This window comes from Nilaparvata lugens, chromosome 1, assembly GCF_014356525.2.
Source record: "Nilaparvata lugens isolate BPH chromosome 1, ASM1435652v1, whole genome shotgun sequence".
NCBI classification, from domain to species: domain Eukaryota; kingdom Metazoa; phylum Arthropoda; class Insecta; order Hemiptera; family Delphacidae; genus Nilaparvata; species Nilaparvata lugens.
This window is the reverse complement of record NC_052504.1, coordinates 83,880,126-83,900,420: the sequence shown is the minus strand read 5'-3', so window position 1 is coordinate 83,900,420 and position 20,295 is coordinate 83,880,126. Positions and strand designations below refer to the sequence as shown.

The 20,295-nt window shown below is 35.0% G+C and overlaps 1 protein-coding gene across 1 annotated transcript in view; it reads left to right on the top strand.

Annotated features, from left to right (window-relative positions):
- Positions 1 to 20,295, top strand: part of LOC111048431 (growth/differentiation factor 10) — a 76,833-nt gene that overhangs the window by 49,874 nt on the left and 6,664 nt on the right. The window contains exons 2-4 of the mRNA XM_039445634.1: positions 17,786 to 18,104; positions 19,072 to 19,423; positions 20,039 to 20,263. Coding sequence (XP_039301568.1) covers positions 17,786 to 18,104; positions 19,072 to 19,423; positions 20,039 to 20,263 — 896 coding nt within the window. The remainder of the gene's footprint in view (positions 1 to 17,785; positions 18,105 to 19,071; positions 19,424 to 20,038; positions 20,264 to 20,295) is intronic.

Genomic DNA, 20,295 nt, shown 5'->3' with positions numbered 1-20,295 from the left:
AAGAGTTAGCCCTATCTCACAGAATAATATGTTCCTAGTGAAAACAGAGGAGCTAGAATAGCTGTGGAAGACAACTAGTCAATTCAACAGAACCAATAATGCTTTTGGCTACGGTACTTATCCGGATTGAATATGCAAACAGAAAGGGAGGTTGAAATGAGATTCAATATACTCATCAATCTATGGCGTAATTAATCAGTTTTATATTGAAAAAGTCAGATCAAAAGTTATCTTCATGGATTTCAACTATTGTAGCTTTCCTCGAATTTTTTTGATGAAAAACGCTGAACGTGAATTATTATTACTTGGGTTTTCAACGGGTACACCGTACTCGCATCGAAATTGAATTAATTCAAGTCTCAATTTAATTCAAATGGATTGAAGTGTGGAAGAGTTTATGAGATGGAGTATGTGATGCAAGCCCTCAGGGAATAAAGATCAATGATCTTGTGGGAAATTTACATTACTGTATTATGTTTTGAAGAGAAAACATGACCTGCCAACAAAATAAATCAAAGAGAAATAAGATATATGTTGTGAAAATATGTTACAATTGGTTTCATTCACAAAATTGTTATTGATTCTTTTTAATAATAATAATAATAATAATAATAATAATAATAATAATAATAATAATAATAATAATAATAATAATATAATAATAATAATAATAATAATAATAATAATAATAATAATAATAATAATAATAATAATAATAATAATAATAATAATAATCCATTTCTGCTGAGTAAAATAGGTTCTCATTGTTTTTAAAGCTAGTGAGTTTCATGCCTTTTGTGAATCAAGTAAGATGAATTGAACGAACAGATGATGTGTTCATGTGTTTGCCAAGTTCCGTTTAATCTAATAGATTTCATAAAATGAGCTAAACAAATTCAACAAGAAGAAAGAAACGAGAACAAGTTAGAAAGAGGTGAAGAATGAGATAATTTAGAGAAAGATCAAAATCACCAACGGAAAGAAAAAATACAACAAACTATCATTTTAAGGTAGAAAGACAATCCTGGTAGAAGCAATACATGCTTTTTTCTGACAGTCTTCTGAATTTATAACTAGAAATACCTGGCAGAGTACTATCCTATATTATATTAAGCGAGCAATTTCTGTATTTATACATCTTGTTATTTATGTTTAACGGATCTCGAAAACGACTCTAACGATTTTCACGAAATTTGAAACATAGTAGGTTTATGATATAAAGATTGCACCAGGTCTCATCCTCGAGAAAACTCGCTCAACGACATTGAAAGGATAGATAATTCATCCTTGGCTGAAACAGCTGTGGATAGTAAAAAAGTGAGTATGTGAAAAATCAAAATATTGCATCCCCGAAATTCATAAGATGACGTATAGCCAGCTGTGAAATATAAACACGATTATTTTAGAGAATTGTGCTCTGTAATAAAAATAACGAGCGAAGCTCAGTGTCCCGATATTGTGGATAAAGGAAGGAAATGGTTCAAAGAGCCAAAGATTTCACGCTTTAAGATTGAATCTATTCTACCTAACTTGATGAATTGACATGCTTGAGTCATGTTTATGTCGATATTCCTGAAGAATTCTGTGAGAAAGATACCCAATCCAATTCTCACTGTATGTGCGAATGCGGGTATACGAGTATATTAGCTTGAATCCACTGCTAGAATAACTAGGTCATACTGTGTTCTGGGTGAGGATTGTACCCAGAGTACAATGAATGATCATGCTTGGAAAACTCTATTGAAGATTATTACCTAATATAATGTAGTCTAATGAACAGACCTTATCTCGTCTGGAACGTTAATAAGTAGTCGCTGCTTAGCTCAGTCTCTCAGAGCTGAAGCGCAGCTAATCTCCTGACTTTGTCGATGAACTTTCCCTGGTTAAACATTATTCGCTGTATTAAAACTTCAAATAAACCCAGATTGTAAGTGCGCATTAGCTATCTCATTCAGCACGCATATCCGTTCTTTATCCGACTTATTCCAATTAGACTGTAGTTGAATGCTTCGATTAAGTTCACATAAGTTTGCCAGGCGCTTGATATTGTTGCGGTTCCTCCAACAATGTTAGCAGCTAAGCACCAAGGCGGCTTCACTTCCTTTGTAATGAAAATCTTGAGAAGAAAACCTCATTTTGTTCTCCTCCTCTCATTTCACAGGAGGGAGAATATTATTTTCTTATCCTGTTGAGGTCATCCAAGAGTTTCCTGCTTTCAAGCTTATTAGAGATCGTATTTATTAAACTGTAAGAAAATTTATATGGATATATTACTTTGAAGTTTTTCAATAATGTGAGAGCCTTACCAAAGGTGATCAGATAGGTAATCTGTTCAACTCATTGCTTATATGAGATCATATTTATTAAACTGAAAGAAAATTTATATGGATATATTACTTAGAAGTTTTTCAATAATGTGATGAGAGCCTTACCAAAGGTGAACAGATTAGTAATCTGTTCAACTCATATACGCTATACTCATACCACAACTCGTATTGAATATACGCATTAAATTTAGAAAGAGATTGTTCTTCTATCTCATAAATAAAGAATGAGTAACTGTGATTCAACCAATTTTGTGATTCTTCGTATATTTCGATATTGACATTACGACAGGACAGCATCATCAAAACATTATCTTGATCCAGCTAGAGAAAACTCCAAATATAAACTCGTTCACAACTTGCCACAAGCATACCTTATTTTCATATCATGATATATGTTGTTACAAGTGATTGATTTGAATGGTCAATAGTTCGCAGCAGGAACAGGACTACTACTTTTCAAAGACAAAACTATGAATTGATTGTATCAAGTATTAATTATGGGGGTTACGCATTATGCCCGTATCCGCATCCAGACCTCTCACCTCAACTCAGATTATCTTACTCGTGAAAGATTATATGAGAGGGAGTTGCATGTGGACCGTGAATTTATTCGAGAGCCATTAACAGAAACATTTTAATTTTCTTACAAATCCTATACTATTGAACGAGCAATTTCTGTTTATATGTTTAGATGTTTGGATGTGTAGATGTTTATATGTTTGTATTGTACTGGATCTCGAAAACGGCTCTAACGATTCTTACGAAATTCAGAACATAGTAGGTTTATAATATAAAAATTTGATTGCACTAGATATCATCCCTGGGAAAACTCGCTGAAGGACATTAAAAAGATAAATTCTATTTATCCTTGGAAAAACAGCTAATAATAATTATTTCGTCGTATGTTGATGATGGAAGTGAGTGAGCGAGCTCATGTGTGTGGGACTGTGTCAAAATTATGACTCAGCTGTTGATCTTTTGTAATCATTCAATCAGGTACTCTTAGTGCCGGTTGCAAAAAAGCCGGGTTATTTTCAATCCTGATTAATTCCAGTAGATCCATCTTTTTGGAATGGTCTTCTCTGATTTGGTTCACGTGAAATTAATCAGGATTAAAATTTAACCGGCTTTTGTGCAACCGGGCCTTTGTGACGGGAATTTTTGCATTCCTCTGGAAATTAATCTCAATTTACTGTGATTAGATAGAAAATCTCTGTATAAACTATGAATGTTATTATAATTTCTTCTTTCGTAGTAAATTTTCTATGCTTTCGTACTCCAGAGCGAAGCTTGGTCCCCGATATTAGTATACTATTTGATAGATATAGTTCTCATATATATGGATGCTAATTAATAACAATAACAATCTGATTTTAAACATTAATACAAGAGATCCAAGAAAACGGTTTCAATGAGGGGAAATTCATTCTTCAATCAGTATTATTGGTTTGTAATTGTTTCAAGTATATCCGACATATTTTCCTTTTTTATTCCAATGAGTGATTCCAAAATAATAGATTTCAATAAGATTGATTTGGAGAATCTGCATAATATTATCAAAATCTCTCACAAGGAGGTGATGAAGCATCTCAGCTACTCTGTCCAATTTGTCCTGAAAATTTCTACAAGTGAAAACAATATGGAATTTCAAGAATACAGATTGTCTCCATAATAACTCCACTCTCTGTTCCTTGCACATTGTACGCTTGTCAACAAACATGAGCTTGAAACATGTGATAGAGATCTCGGAAGCTGAAATCAAAGTAGTGAGCTCCATCTTGTGCACTTGGAATGGGTGCTTACAGGGCTGAAAGCGACTTAAATGTGCGCGCTTTATTTGCTCACTGCGAAGAAAAGTAAACAGCACACTCGTCGAGATGTGGGCCACCCTCTCAATCCTCCACCCTCTCAATCCTCCACCCTCTCAATCCTCCACCCTCTCCAGCCTGCGTCTTCAAAGAAATTGTCACCCGCTTTGTATGGTTTCCAGCTCATCAACGCCCTCATTCTCAAATAGCAATCGACACAAAAACAAAAGCTCGGCTGCTCAACACAAAATTATACTGGCTGTCTCATTTTACATAGTTTGCAGCTTCTACTTTGTGCTTTCTTCTGCTCAGCACATAGGAACCTCTTAATTTAGGACCTCCTACTAGTTGAGAGCGAGCTTGCTCTCATCTTCTTCTCATAAATAAAGAATGAGTTACTGTGATTCAACAAATTTTGTTGAAATTCCTCTTACATTTTGATATTGACACTACGATTATATCGTATAATATACAGCATATAATAATATTGTTCACAGCATTCATCATTGATCTCCAAATCATCAACAAAAATTAACCGTTCAATATAATTATTGAATAGCAATCAATCACTTGATCTTCAAATCATTAACAAAAATTTACTGTTTATTGAACAGAAAAATCTGGTGTGGCGCACTCACACAACTTTCCTTGCGGAAAATTGATCAACTGACGCTAGTGTTCCCGCGCATCTAAATTAATTAGTCTACTATTAAAACTTGAAGATCTAAGCCAGCTGGTGACAGGACAATAACGCTGCAGACACATGAAGTCTGCTATCTGTTCATAGTGAATGATTTGAATGAATGAATGAGTGAGTGAATTTATTTGCCAAAAACAAAATACAAAAAAGCTTTACAAAAAATAAATATAAGTATATGCTACTGCACTTAAACCAAGATACATACATTTATTTAATTAGATATAATAACGAAATAAAATAGAATAAACACTTAATTTAATAAAATCAATACTTGCCAACAGTTTGCAAATTGAATAATCTTATTTTCTCGAACTTCGAGCTTATTTCCAATTTTAGGTGAAAATGTTACTAGACATTAATTGTAGAGATTTTCATGCCCAGTCTTTTCCACTTGGAATTTTTTGTTTAAATTGTATCTGAAGCCTGATAATTTGGAATCTAAAATCAAACTTTGCATGGATGGGGCGGAGCTCCTGAAATTTTTACAGATATGGGACTAGTGGCAGTTGATAGAGCTTATCAATGAATTTTATAGGTATAAATTTGATCAAAATCGTTGGAGCCGTTTTCGAGAAAATCGCGGAAAATCCTGTTTTTGACAACATTTTCGCCATTATAGCCGCCATCTTGAATTGAATTTGATCGAAATTGTTCGTGTCGGTTCCTTATAGGGGAAGGACCTTAAGTTTCAAATTTCAAGTCATTCCGTTGATTAAGAGATGAGATATCGTGTACACGGACTTACATACACTCATACACACACACACACACACACACACACACACACCACACACACACACACACACACACACACACACACACACACACACACACACACACAGACCAATACCCAAAGACCACTTTTTTGGATTCAGGGGACCTTGAAACGTAAAGAAATATAGAAATAAATTGAGGTACCTTATTTTTTTTCGGAAAGCAATACTTTCCTTACCTATGGTAATAGGGCAAGGAAAGTAAAAATTACAGTAGCATATTCCCCGCAGGCAACACAGTTTCTTCACACAGTTTGGGATAAGCTCTGTGTTATCGGTTCTCCCGTTAGAATGGTTTGTGCTTGAGGCCAGTCCTGCTGTAAGATAATTACGAGCTGCAAAATCACTTCCCGATAGGGTAGCTTAAAACTCACCTAAAACTGTAGGTCACCATCTCTCAACACCGTTCCTCCCATTACCGACGCACAAGCCCAGGGTTTATGTGGATATCAAGCACAGAAAAAGGTAAGTAATATTTAATGACCAAGTAACTGGACTGATTCGAAAATAGAATGGAGTCGATGAATGAACGGGGATGGATGGGGGTATCTCTCTTGTCCATTCACATGGAGCGTCAATTTGATTGAGTTTGAACTTTGACAGAATGCAATGGACTGCTTTTACTAGCCTCAATGATATTACCCTTCCAGAGTGCAAAGTTCTGTGTATACATTACAGAGTATGAAATGATTATAATTTCAGTTTTCCTCTTTTTATTCGTGCAATTCAAAGCTTGAAAAAATAAGTTAATCCCCGTAATTCAACTTCAGACTATTGAGTTCATAAATAATGTTATTCACTATATTTTTATACATTTTCAACGAGTAGCAACTAGAATTATAAGCAGTTCTGAAAAACAAAAAATCTGGTGTGGTGCACTCACACAACTTTCCTTACCGTTATGAAAATTGATCAACTGACGCTAGTGTACTCGCGCATCACAAGTCTACTACTCAAAGATATGAGACAGCTGGTGATAGGTCAATAACGCTGGAAACACACGAGGTCTGCCATCTCTTCGTAGTGAATGATTTAATAGAATCAACAGTTTGCAATTTAATAATCACATTTTCTGGGATTTCAAGCTTATTTTCAATTTTAGGTGGAAATGTTACTGGGCATTAATTGCAGAGATTTTCATGCTCAATCTTTTCCACATGAAATTTTTCGTTTAAATTGTATTTATGAAGGCTGATAATTGAGAATCCAAAATCAAACTTTGCATAGATGGGGTGAAGCTCCTGAAATTTTTACAGATATAGGACTTGTTGCAGTTGATAGAGCTTATCAATGACTATTTCAGGTATGAATTTGATCAAAATCGTTGGAGCCGTTTTCGAGAAAATCGCGAAAAACCCTGTTTTTGACAACATTTTGATCTAGGATTGCATTTGATCGAAATTGTTCGTGTCGGATCCTTATAGTGTGAGGACCTTATGCTCCAAATTTCAAGTTATTCTGTTAACTGGGAGATGAGATATCGTGTACACAGACGCACATACACTCATACACACACACACACATACAGACCAATACCCAAAAACCATTTTTTCGGACTCAGGGGACCTAGAAACGTATAGAAATTTAGAAATTGGGGTACCTTAATTTTTTTTGGAAAGCAATACTTTCCTTACCTATGGTAATAGGGCAAGGAAAGTAATATTACTGAATTCCTATAAAAAAGTTTAAAGTGTATGGATAACGTATCCAAATCGTGAATTTTCAGGAATATTTCGGAAAAAATTCTGAATTACATTTTGAATTAAGAAATCAACATAGAATAAATTGTAGTTGTGGTAGAAAATTTGTTCAAATCCATACCATGTAACATATTAAATCTGGGCAGATAAAAAGCCCTAACAGAAACAGTAATAGGTCTGAAAATAAAGTAACTGGCTAATATCGCCAAATAGATAATAACTAAGATTAGATAGCATCAGCTTGTTCTGGCTAAATGGTACAAAAACCTAAAAAGGATTTGAAGGAATTTTATTGCTCATAAATAGATTATTATATAAAATATTTGAAGATTGAGGTTATGTACATGTATTCACGGATCGGTGACCTAGAGATCGATCAAACCGAGAACGTAGAATCTGACCAAAACCCCTTGGCAGAGCTTTATTGCAATCAGATGGTGTGCAATGTGAAAAAACACCTGTCCACGTGGCTAATTATTAGGTAGCATGGAATTAATATTAATGTATAGAATATTAACTAGCATGTAAAGAGCATAAATAAAAAACCAAATAAAAATAATTTAATGTATTCAGGAAATAAGAGTTACCAGGCGCATGAATACCGAATAAAATTTGCATGCACCAATAGTAAAACGGCAGTTAATAGGCGGCAACTGTAGGCCAGTTCAAAAATATTTCTATATATTTATATAAATGTACTAGATTTTGTGTTAAAACTTTGTATAATCTATGTTATCGATATGGCTCAAATGCAAAGAAATTATTAATCATACAATCTAAGCAATATTTTGGCATTTTTTTGTAAGATCTATTTGAACCTAATGGCGGAGGACTAAGATATTTAAATTTTATGCTAATTTGAAAGTCGGAAAGAGGATCTGTAAAACTTGAGAAAGAAGAACCAGCACTCGCCAGCCAAATGCCACCATAAGAGGACCCCAAATATTTTAGAGCGTAGTACCTTACTAATGATTTTGTAAAAGTTAAAGTTAAAGTAAATTATTAAATTTCTTAAAAGACTTCGTGATGCTATTGTGAAGCAGAAGTCATTTTCATTTTAATTAAATTTATAACCCCTTGGAAGAGACGATTCCGGCTACCATATTCCTGGACCGCATGGAGTTGGATCGACATCGGCGGCTTACAAGAAGATTTTCGACACGTGAGTGATTAAATTTGAATTAGTGATGGGCGCCCTAGTGCTTCAAATTAATCTGATGATCAAAGCTAGCTCGCCGAAAGGGTTTTATTATAAATTAAGAAATTAATAAGAGTAATACTTGCGCAAGTAAAATTAGTATTAAAGGTATTTAATTGAAAGAAAAATATAGATCAATATTTTAGAAAATTCTATTAAATCAAAGAAGTACAAAATCTAGGCTAGTAAAACATATGCATATAATATCTAATTTTTTGCAATACAATTTGCGATAGTTTATCTTAGCTCTAATTCACTAGATGAATGGCTCTACCTATTCCGTCAGGTGCCGAATCTTGCACCCTGAGATAAAAATATATATTCGATACAAAGAAATCTACTAAGTACTAGAGATTTTAATATATATATATTTGGATTATTAGTGGCTAATTTATCAAGCTGATCTTAGAGCACACATTTTTAATTGAATTGTCCAAGTCGACAAGTATTAGCCAGCGCATATCGCACCTACATGCAACAGAATGCATATGATTTTAAGATAAGGCACATGGTAATGATTCGTGCTATAAATCTAGAATATAAAGTTTAGCCTGTGATATTTTACTGATTTCAATTATTGTTCTATTTTTATATTATATTTTTCTATCGCTCTTTATATATTTTTTGCCTCGATTGATCTTTGCATTATTTGTGTAATATATGTATGAACGTTCATGGTGTGCAATTTATTTTTTATTCCTCAACACTATAGTATAAGTATCATATTATATATATTTATTATTTATTGAATTACAAGAGTTATAGGGGAAGCTCATACCTAGGCCTATCAAGATTTTTTTTTAAGACTGAATACTATTAGAAAACCACGACCTAATTATATCAAATCTCATGCTTTACCGACTGATGCCAAGCAGGAGGCTAATCGTTATTTAAATATAAAGAATAACGTGACAGAAAGACATGCCGTACCAACGTGGGACTGATGATGAGAGCCAAGCTCATTGAATAATTATTTGAAATTAAGTCAATAACCATATTGAAAATTATAGATAACTTATACGAGTTGTGAGGAAAACTGGCGAAGGGAAATTTGTATTACTTTTTGGGGAATCAATAGCTTTAAATAAAGAGAAATCATATGTTTTAAAGAAAATTTTATATTATTAGTACTGTAAAAAATTACCTGTTTATAGAGAGAGATTATATTTTACAAGCCTAAACTGCTATTACTTTCTAGTCAAAAATATATTATGTGTTTAAGCCGGTTGGAAAATAAGTCTCAGCCTGTAAACTAGCCAAGAATAAATTAAAACAAAACATTGGGGGCGCTAGAGCATTATAAAAAACTTAAGTATAAATACCTTGTTGTAAGAGTATCCAAACACTTTACACATCACTGTTTCACTGTAAGTCCCGGTTTGTGTCTCTTTTTTAAGCATTTCGCTTATCATTCTTATCACTGTTTAATTAGCATTTATCATATTTGACATAATGAATCACACTCCCGCAAACTCTGAAGTTTCATATATGTACGGCGGTTGCACAGATCCCACTTTGTCGACTCCAAGCACATCAAACCCCACCACGGTAGATGCCAATACGCCACGAGAAAGGGAACCAGGAAGCGTCGGGTCGATAGTCTTCGATCCACCAGGTCTGCAACCTCTATCATCCACTCGAATCGACGCCGCTGACACACCATTGAATCAACGGATAGTAGAGATCAACTTTGAAGGGGGCGAGGAGCAGCCTGCAGAACCCGCATCGCCGGAGGCCGAGTCACACCTGAGCAAACAAAGTATATTTTCAATCACAGAGTTAGATCCGCTTCAAAAGGTAATAATGGAACAAACTAGCAGTACTTTCAATATTATGTTACAAAAAACAATGGATAGTATGATGCAGGAGATTAAAAAAGAGATTGCTACAGTAAAAGAGGAAAATAAACAAACAGTGGAACAGGGCATGAAAGAGACCGCAGGCGCTATAAAATCAGTAGAACAACGGTTGGATAATATTGAAACTAAAGTAGAGAATCATAGGGAAGAATTAAAAGCAATGATAACCCTACAAAAAGAAAGTCAGGATAAAGTTACGGCAGGATTATCGGAAAGGTTGGATACGGTTACATGTGAACTCAATGAAAGGATAGATAACCTAACCATACAAATCACTACACCCATTCAGGATATAACCAATAACATTAAGGCCGATTGCCACCAAGAAATCCACAAACAAATTACCGTTGCCAATCAAAACTTAACAACTACAGTTGACAAAAATATTAACAGTATTAAAGAAATACAAAGTAAACAGACTAATATGTCCACAAAAATGAACCAACTGCAAGGTAGCATCAATCAAAATACTGAAACCTGTAAAGCTTTAAATGGAACTCTACTAATTCAAAAATCCACTCTGACTCAATTAAATCAAGAAATAAACGCAAATAAAATTACACATAATAGTCAATGGCAGATAACGCAGGAAAAAATAATAGCATTGGAAAATCATATTCAACAACAACCTCAAGGGATTCAAACAGACAACCTCAACGTGCATAGTATATTACAAGGACTAGGAAAATTTGATAATACTGATCGCCATTTGCAACATCAACCATTCATTGATCAGATAAAATTGGTACAAACTCTTGCACCTACCTCTTGGAATTTTTGGCGTCTTCGTTTGACTAATTTATTGATTGGCGAACCCCTGATGTTCTTTCGGAGTAGAGCCCATGAATTTACATCATTGGATGAGTTTGTAGCTGTCTTCCTGGAACAGTATTGGAGCAGAAGTAAACAGTTGGACGTGCTAGCAGACATTATATCATGCGATTTCAACCCTAACTTAGACGGTGCATGTACCACTTTCGTCACTGCCCTACAGTTTAAAAATTCTCAATTGAGCGAGCCCATTAATGAATCGGCATTAGCAAGTATTATTTTAAAGAAGCTACCGTATCAAGTTAGAATGGCACTCGCCACACAACCCATTACTGATTGTAAGCAGCTGATAAATCATTTATATGGCATACAGTCTGCAATGGCAATATCAAACCACCGTTCAGACCAGAGATACGCACCAAATCAACATAACTCAAAATTTAATCAGTATAACAGCCAAAATTATGAACCGGTATCATACGATCGCTACCGATCTGCTCCTCAATTTGAACGCCGCTATGAGCACAGGCAAAATGGTAACCGGAATAATGAAAAATTTCAAAATCGCACAACCAACCACTATGCCCAGCAGAGCAATCGTAAGAATCACTATGATGGCCGTGATCGATTAAACTCACATAATAATCACACACAAAACAATTACAACAGAAATTATAAACCGCCACCTCAACAAGTAAGTACAAATTATACACTAGCACATGCAATAGGATTGAATCAACAAAAAACCCAGAACCCAGCACCCAACGACCCGCCACCAGATAGACAGAAAACTACAGCTAATAAACCAGGACTATATGATACCCCCGATATAACAAGCACAAGCTCAAATGAAACAAACCAAGAAAAGCAGGATATTTCAACGTCATACACCACATTCAGAAATGATTTACCGAAAATATTATTAGAAGAACAAAAGCCAATTCCAGATAAACCACCACCAAAACCAGCCGCAAACATCAACCCATATTAAATATCCTGTTCCCCAACGAAGAGCAACCCGCCACGAAGAGTCACTGCTAATATAAACAGCCACCAGGATCATGCTATAATTAAGGAGTTGATGAATATAGAACAAACTGAAAATGTAACAGATCCGCGCACCGAACCTACAACCGCTTATCAAGGGACACCACCGAAGCAAACCAAGGACCCCATGGAAGAACGAGAGGATGGCATCCGGGACAAAAGGAGCGACCACCACAAGGCCCGGAGACGGAAGCGCCCGAGGACACCGGACGGCCGACATCAGGACAGAGAGGACAGCATACAGGACCGTAGGAGCATGCATCGTAAGGCCCGGAGGCGGAAGAAGCGACGAAGGAGGAACCACGCGCGCGCATACCGGCCGCATGCACGCTTCAAGAGGCAGAGGGGGACACCGGACCGGCACCGAGGAAGACAGGAAGCCGACAACCTGCATCCGCGGCACATACGCTTTAAAGCAGATAACCAGCGATGTGACCGAAAAAAGGAATCAAATAATTGGAACAAAACCGGAGCTGCTTACGAAACTATTATGGATTCATGTTGGAATAAAAATGGAACCGATAAGACTACTATGGATTCGTGCATGGGCAACAAGGAAATGGATTACTCATGGAGTTTGATAAAGGATAAACGGTGGCTAATAAGATTGGAAGAATTAAAAAATAATATTAATAAAATGGAAGTACCTGGATATTATATGATGAGAGATAATACTATTAAAGAGATGATAAATGTTTTGTTATGGTGTGTAATGTTTGTAATAATGGCTGTGATATTAATAAAAGAGTGTGTTGTAGATATGACGGAAAATATTGTATTGTTATTATTAAATTGAATCTATGATTGATAATTGGAAATTTAATATTATTATAAAAATGTTTATTGTCTCGAGCATAATGAGTTATAATGAACCGAAATCAAGAATATTAAATGAATATAAGATGAAAGATAAATTAAAATTACATGATGATTGGAATAAGAATGGATTGAAAGGAACTACCATTAATAAATCAAGGAATTGTTTAAAAGAGTATACAAGATACAAGGGCTTTAAATTCATGAAGATAAATTAGTAATAGGACAGCCTCAACAATCAACAAATGGATAGCAGATAACCCAACCGGCCTACAGTATAGCTACAAGCAGAAAGTCAAAAGATACGGGAAGACCACAACAATTCTACATGAAATATCTTCGAATTTGAAATAAAATATGATAAGAAATCAAGGAAAACATTATTATCAAACCGATTACTAACCTTCCTTAATAAATTTAATCTTGGTATAGGACCGCGTGGCAACAATCCAATGTTTTAATTCCTTCCAACCGTTAGAAGCCTGCAATAAGAAAAAGAATAAATTTTAAATGTGTAATTAAATTATATACATCAGATAAAAAAGGACACAAGCGGGGATAGTATATTTAAAATTTGTAAATTACCTTTAAAGAGAAAAAAATTGAGCAGTTAGGTTAGTTATGAAATTCGACAGCAAATTCTGTAGAATCAGTGACCAGCTGGGCAAGGCCACCTGAATCAAATATGTAATGTCTGCAAACATATGATTATAAAAAAAAGTATGGTTACCCCGAAAATTGTTATTTATTATTGTTATTATCATATTTATTAATGTCGGTATATTTATTTATATGTTTTATATTTATTACTTTTAATTATGCCACGTTTGTTACCTGAAAAGACTTAAAGTGAATACAAGCTACCAAAAAACCAAAGAGCCATTAGCAAAAGAAAAATATTGTACCTGATGTATAAAAAATTATTTATATTAAGACCTAAGAAATACTATAAGATATAAGCCCAGAAGTTTTGTGAATCGAAATTATTGTCTAAAAGGAATCATTTATGAGAATTATGAAATGTGTGTAGTTAGGTTGGCGGCCCTGCAAGCGGCGAATTTAAAAATTACTATGTTTTAAGTGTTGTCAGGAGGAGTGCGTTTAGAAGTTTATATTTATGATATTTTATGTGTGTTGAGGAGGAGAATTTGTTATTGTATTTGATAAAGGTATAAAGGAGATGCAGCAAATATGTCTGCGAACTGTGATAGAAGTATGAGAGTATAATTTATAAATAAAGTATAGTGTATATCGATGTATTGAAGGGTGGGTTTTCATTAAAAACATTGTGATTCTCAAATATTTTGAATTCAAACCCAGGGGCGCGTGTAACATATTAAATCTGGGTAGATAAAAAGCCCTAACAGAAACAGTAATAGGTCTGAAAATAAAGTAACTGGCTAATATCGCCAATAGATAATAACTAAGATTAGATAGCATCAGCTTGTTCTGGCTAAATGGTACAAAAACCTAAAAAGGATTTGAAGGAATTTTATTGCTCATAAATAGATTATTATATAAAATATTTGAAGATTGAGGTTATGTACATGTATTCACGGATCGGTGACCTAGAGATCGATCAAACCGAGGAACGTAGAATCTGACCAAAAACCCTTGGCAGAGCTTTATTGCAATCAGATGGTGTGCAATGTGAAAAAACACCTGTCCACGTGGCTAATTATTAGGTAGCATGGAATTAATATTAATGTATAGAATATTAACTAGCATGTAAAGAGCATAAATAAAAAACCAAATAAAAATAATTTAATGTATTCAGGAAATAAGAGTTACCAGGCGCATGAATACCGAATAAAATTTGCATGCACCAATAGTAAAACGGCAGTTAATAGGCGGCAACTGTAGGCCAGTTCAAAAATATTTCTATATATTTATATAAATGTACTAGATTTTGTGTTAAAACTTTGTATAATCTATGTTATCGATATGGCTCGAATGCAAAGAAATTATTAATCATACAATCTAAGCAATATTTTGGCATTTTTTTGTAAGATCTATTTGAACCTAATGGCGGAGGACTAAGATATTTAAATTTTATGCTAATTTGAAAGTCGGAAAGAGGATCTGTAAAACTTGAGAAAGAAGAACCAGCACTCGCCAGCCAAATGCCACCATAAGAGGACCCCAAATATTTTAGAGCGTAGTACCTTACTAATGATTTTGTAAAAGTTAAAGTTAAAGTAAATTATTAAATTTCTTAAAAGACTTCGTGATGCTATTGTGAAGCAGAAGTCATTTTCATTTTAATTAAATTTATAACCCCTTGGAGGAGACGATTCCGGCTACCATATTCCTGGACCACATGGAGTTGGATCGACATCGGCGGCTTACAAGAAGATTTTCGACACGTGAGTGATTAAATTTGAATTAGTGATGGGCGCCCTAGTGCTTCGAATTAATCTGATGATCAAAGCTAGCTCGCCGAAAGGGTTTTATTATAAATTAAGAAATTAATAAGAGTAATACTTGCGCAAGTAAAATTAGTATTAAAGGTATTAATTGAAAGAAAAATATAGATCAATATTTTAGAAAATTCTATTAAATCAAAGAAGTACAAAATCTAGGCTAGTAAAACATATGCATATAATATTAATTTTTTGCAATACAATTTGCGATAGTTATCTTAGCTCTAATTCACTAGATGAATGGCTCTACCTATTCCGTCAGGTGCCGAATCTTGCACCCTGAGATAAAAATATATATTCGATACAAAGAAATCTACTAAGTACTAGAGATTTTAATATATATATATTTGGATTATTAGTGGCTAATTTATCAAGCTGATCTTAGAGCACACATTTTTAATTGAATTGTCCAAGTCGACAAGTATTAGCAAGCGCATATCGCACCTACATGCAAAGAATGCATATGATTTTAAGATAAAGGCACATGGTAATGATTCGTGCCATAAATCTAGAATATAAAGTTTAGCCTGTGATATTTTATTGATTTCAATTATTGTTCTATTTTTATATTATATTTTTCTATCGCTCTTTATATTTTTTTGCCTCGATTGATCTTTGCATTATTTGTGTAATATATGTATGAACGTTCATGGTGTGCAATTTATTTTTTATTCCTTAACACTATAGTATAAGTATCATATTTATATATATTTATTATTTATTGAATTACAAGAGTTATAGGGGAAGCTCATACCTAGGCCTATCAAGATTTTTTTTTAAGACTGAATACTATTAGAAAACCACGACCTAATTATATCAAATCTCATGCTTTACCGACTGATGCCAAGCAGGAGGCTAATCGTTATTTAAATATAAAGAATAACGTGACAACCATTATGTTTCAAGTAGTGAAACCCCTTAAATAATAGTTTATGATGTTATCGAATTGCTATGCGAGTTTATCTTAGCGTTCATTGATATCCAATGTGAATTCATAGCTTAGCATCTCAACTGAGCCATGAATCCGCTATCAAGCGCTTAAGGCCTGAAAACTTTGATAATTCCTTGTGAGGATATTGCCTATCCTTTGAATTTATGAGCCATTATCGAGTTGCTTTCTCATTCAATGATCGTTTGGTGAGTTTACCCGTAGTTTCAGAACTTGAATGTCAAACTTTCGCATAGTTCAATACCGTATAAATCACATAACAGTGTGTGTTTTGGCTTCTCTTTTGATCAATTCATGTAAGAAAGATTTGAGAAGTTTAATATAGTGATGAAGATTGAATTCCTTGTCTCAAGCAAATCTTATTTGGCACCAAATATACTACAGCAGAGAATATTCCTCTAATCCTCTATCTAATTCTTCCAATCTAAGTACAATCCTTATTGTGGATACTAATGAAAATTAAGTTCACGTTTTATAAGTTTGAATAGTTTTAAATAAAATCTATCTCGTTCTACCTACCCCATATATTCCTTAAAATAATCTCGTTTGAGAGAGTATTCAACCATATTCATCATGTTCTTAGTCTGTAAGTCCAGTTAATTCTCATTCTTTTCTAATATTAAATATATTTAAAATTCATAAACACTAATCTTGACAGGTCAGGCCAGCTTATCGCAGTGATACTGATCAAAATTTATAGTATACCGTATATTGTGTTTTATTATTACTCTCATCCATTTCAGTTATTCAATTTTAGTGGAGTGAATGTTTTTGATGTTTCATGTTAATATTGATACGAAGTGTATTATTTGAATCAAGTTTCATGATAGTTTTTTTTTAAATAAAATAACGTTTTGATATAACCGACAATAACGTTTTGAAATAATCTACAATAACGTTTATAAGGTAATGTTACTTTTTAAGGGTATGAAAAGTTAACTTTTTGTCAATTAAGAGTTGTTTGCATAGTAAAAGCTTCAACTGAATTCAATCAGCTGGTGGTTTAAACTAAAACAAACAATAAAAACGAGACTTGATATGGATTCAATCCAGTATAAAATCTTTTTTTTCATCTGGCACTCTACAACTGTCCTAAATGTTATAGCCTACTACTGTATTATGTTGCAAGGTACTGTTTCATGTTTAACGAGAATTTATGTTTGAGGTGAACTCAATATATAATAATAATGATATAATATAATGATGATAAAATCACTCCACTTGTATGGGCTACTATTTAAAAATACAATATAAAAACATAGAGTACCCTTTTATTTAAAAAATATCGAACAACAAATAAAAGGGTAAAAGTTTCAATATTGTGTTTTTGATAATAATAAATTATGATATAGGATGATGATATATTGATAATGATAGATAATGATATATAATGATGATATTTTATTTTTTATAGGTCCGGCCAGCCTATCCGACCTGGTACTGTTCAACGTGTCAAGCGTGCGCGAAAGCGAATCGCTGCAACTGGCCCAAATCCACCTGAACCGACGCCGCCTGCACCCCCGCCTCCACACCCACCCCAACCGCCACAGCCGTCTCCTGCCGCCTCCGCACCGCCTCCGCCTCTACCAGGTTACCGGCACTCGGCTCACCACCCTCGGCTCCGTCCCCCTGCCGCAGGTCGCTCGCCGCGGATGGCACTCCATCGACATCACCGATCAGCTCAACGAACTCCTCCTGCATCCGGGGCTCACACGATCGCTGCTAGGCGTCAGGTACACATAATAGTACATGAGTGTCGTATAACCAACAATTATTGTCATAAGATCACGCAGCTTGAATCAGTATATTTAATTACCATACAGGGCAACAATTATTGACACAATACGATCACGTAGCTTCAATCAGTACATCAATTACCATGCAGAAATAGCAAAATAATAAATGAAATCAATCTATAGGCCTAGGCCTCTATATACGAAGTCTTCTCCAAGAACGTTGCAATGTCCGAGACGGAAACCTCCTATCTCCCAATATTGGAAGCTACAAAATGTCCGCTGGTGTGAACGGGACAAATTCGTAATATGATCACGAAAAAAATCTTAAATCAGTACATTAAGTACCTAGCATGCAGAAAGAGCTGAAAATGAATTAAATCAATCTATAGGCATCCACGAAGTCTTCTCCAAGAAGGTCGCGATGTCGTATGAACTATTAATAAGGACGTGGTCTTCATTAACGATTTGTTTGTATTGAATGTAGGTATTTGAAATACCAACTCTTGCAAAGTTGTTTTGAATCCAATTCTATTGCCGGAATGGTGCTATACAATCTTGATTAAAGGACTTGTTTAGGACTAAAGCCCAGTATCTAACATTTATCAAATATACGTTTTACAGGAACATTTTATCTGTGAATTATATTATTTATTGATAATGATAACAAAGAGAAATATTTGGATCTCATGTTAGATACTGTAGCTGTGCCTTATGTAGCTTATCGGGACATGGTACATTTTTTTTAAATAGATTGAGATTTTCATCTATTGCTTCTTCCAAAACTTTGAAAACCTTTTGTTGGAAAGTCATGGCTACTCCAAAGCTTATATAGCTCTGTATAAATTAATGTAGCTTATATAGCTTGAAGCGTTTATGGTTACCCCAAAGCGGATGACTTGCTGTAATGGTTGGCATTGTGAATTCCTCTGTAACGTACCACAGTGCTGTGTTGACCGGGTTGCAGATTCGAGGCGTCGAACCGGAGATCGCTGACGCCTAAGCACTTCCTGCGGGACAACCCCGGATCGCCGGCGGCCTTCCTCATGCTCTACTCCGAGGACGACCCCGACGCCTGGGAGGAGGGCGAGGACGAGGAGGAGGACAACGAGACCTCGAAGCGAGCGAACCGCCCGCACACGCACGACCTCGCCATGAAGATCCAGAAGGTGAGCGGCGGGGGATCGCGAGGCAAGCAGTGGTCCGCCGAGATCAGCAACGATCTGTTTCCCGGATCAGCCACCTCCTCCAACATCATCCTCAACAAAGTCAATGCGTCCGCTATGACTGCCAAGCATGGCGTCCACCATTTGAATAGGGTGAGTTTGAATAGGTTTGCAGTGTTTCTCAGATTCAAATTTAAAGAATTCAAACTGAAAAAAATGATTAAACAGTAATAATAATCAAAGTCTTTATTTGCCATAAAGAGAAAAAGAGGAGTTTTTTCTTCCACATTCTTGTTTCTATCTAAAGAGCTATTTAATCGATTGCTTTGATATGAAGAGAATGTGAACATTACAATATTTAATAAGAATGGATTCTATTACTTGGATTCATCACTTTGAAAAGATGTGGATCATGTAGGCATAAGATGGAATGAGAACAACCTACCTCATGTGATATGAAAGCACCAGAATATAAATTGTAAGTAACTATATTTTTTTTGTAAAAATATTTCGAAAACTCTTATTCTCTTCAGCTTATCAGCCTTTGTTATAGTGAAATATAGTTGAAAGCGAGAAGTTAATCACAATATTCTCAATAAGAGATTTAATAATAAAATCATGGGATGAAGATATATTAGTCATACGTAAATTAACTACCAACATAAGAGATCGATCATTTCATTCATGCAAGGTTACACAATATTCTATTGCATGATAGATAAGATGAGGATAATTTCTACTACATTTTCCTATTTGTTGTGATGGCAGGTGGACGGTGACAGCAAAATAGTGGTGACAAAGCACATGGCTCGGCAGCTGCCCCCGAGCGAGAGGCAGCGGCGCTCACTGGAGGCGGGACTCAGTCCGATCGACGAGATGGAAGACGCCAACGACGCCGCTCGTTTAGCCGACGCAGACGGCGACGGCGACGCCAAAGCGCGACAGAGTCGCATGATCATCAGAGGTCGCGCCAAGCCTGAGCCCACACGAAGGGTGAGTCTCTGTTTCTTTTCAATGATTCCCTT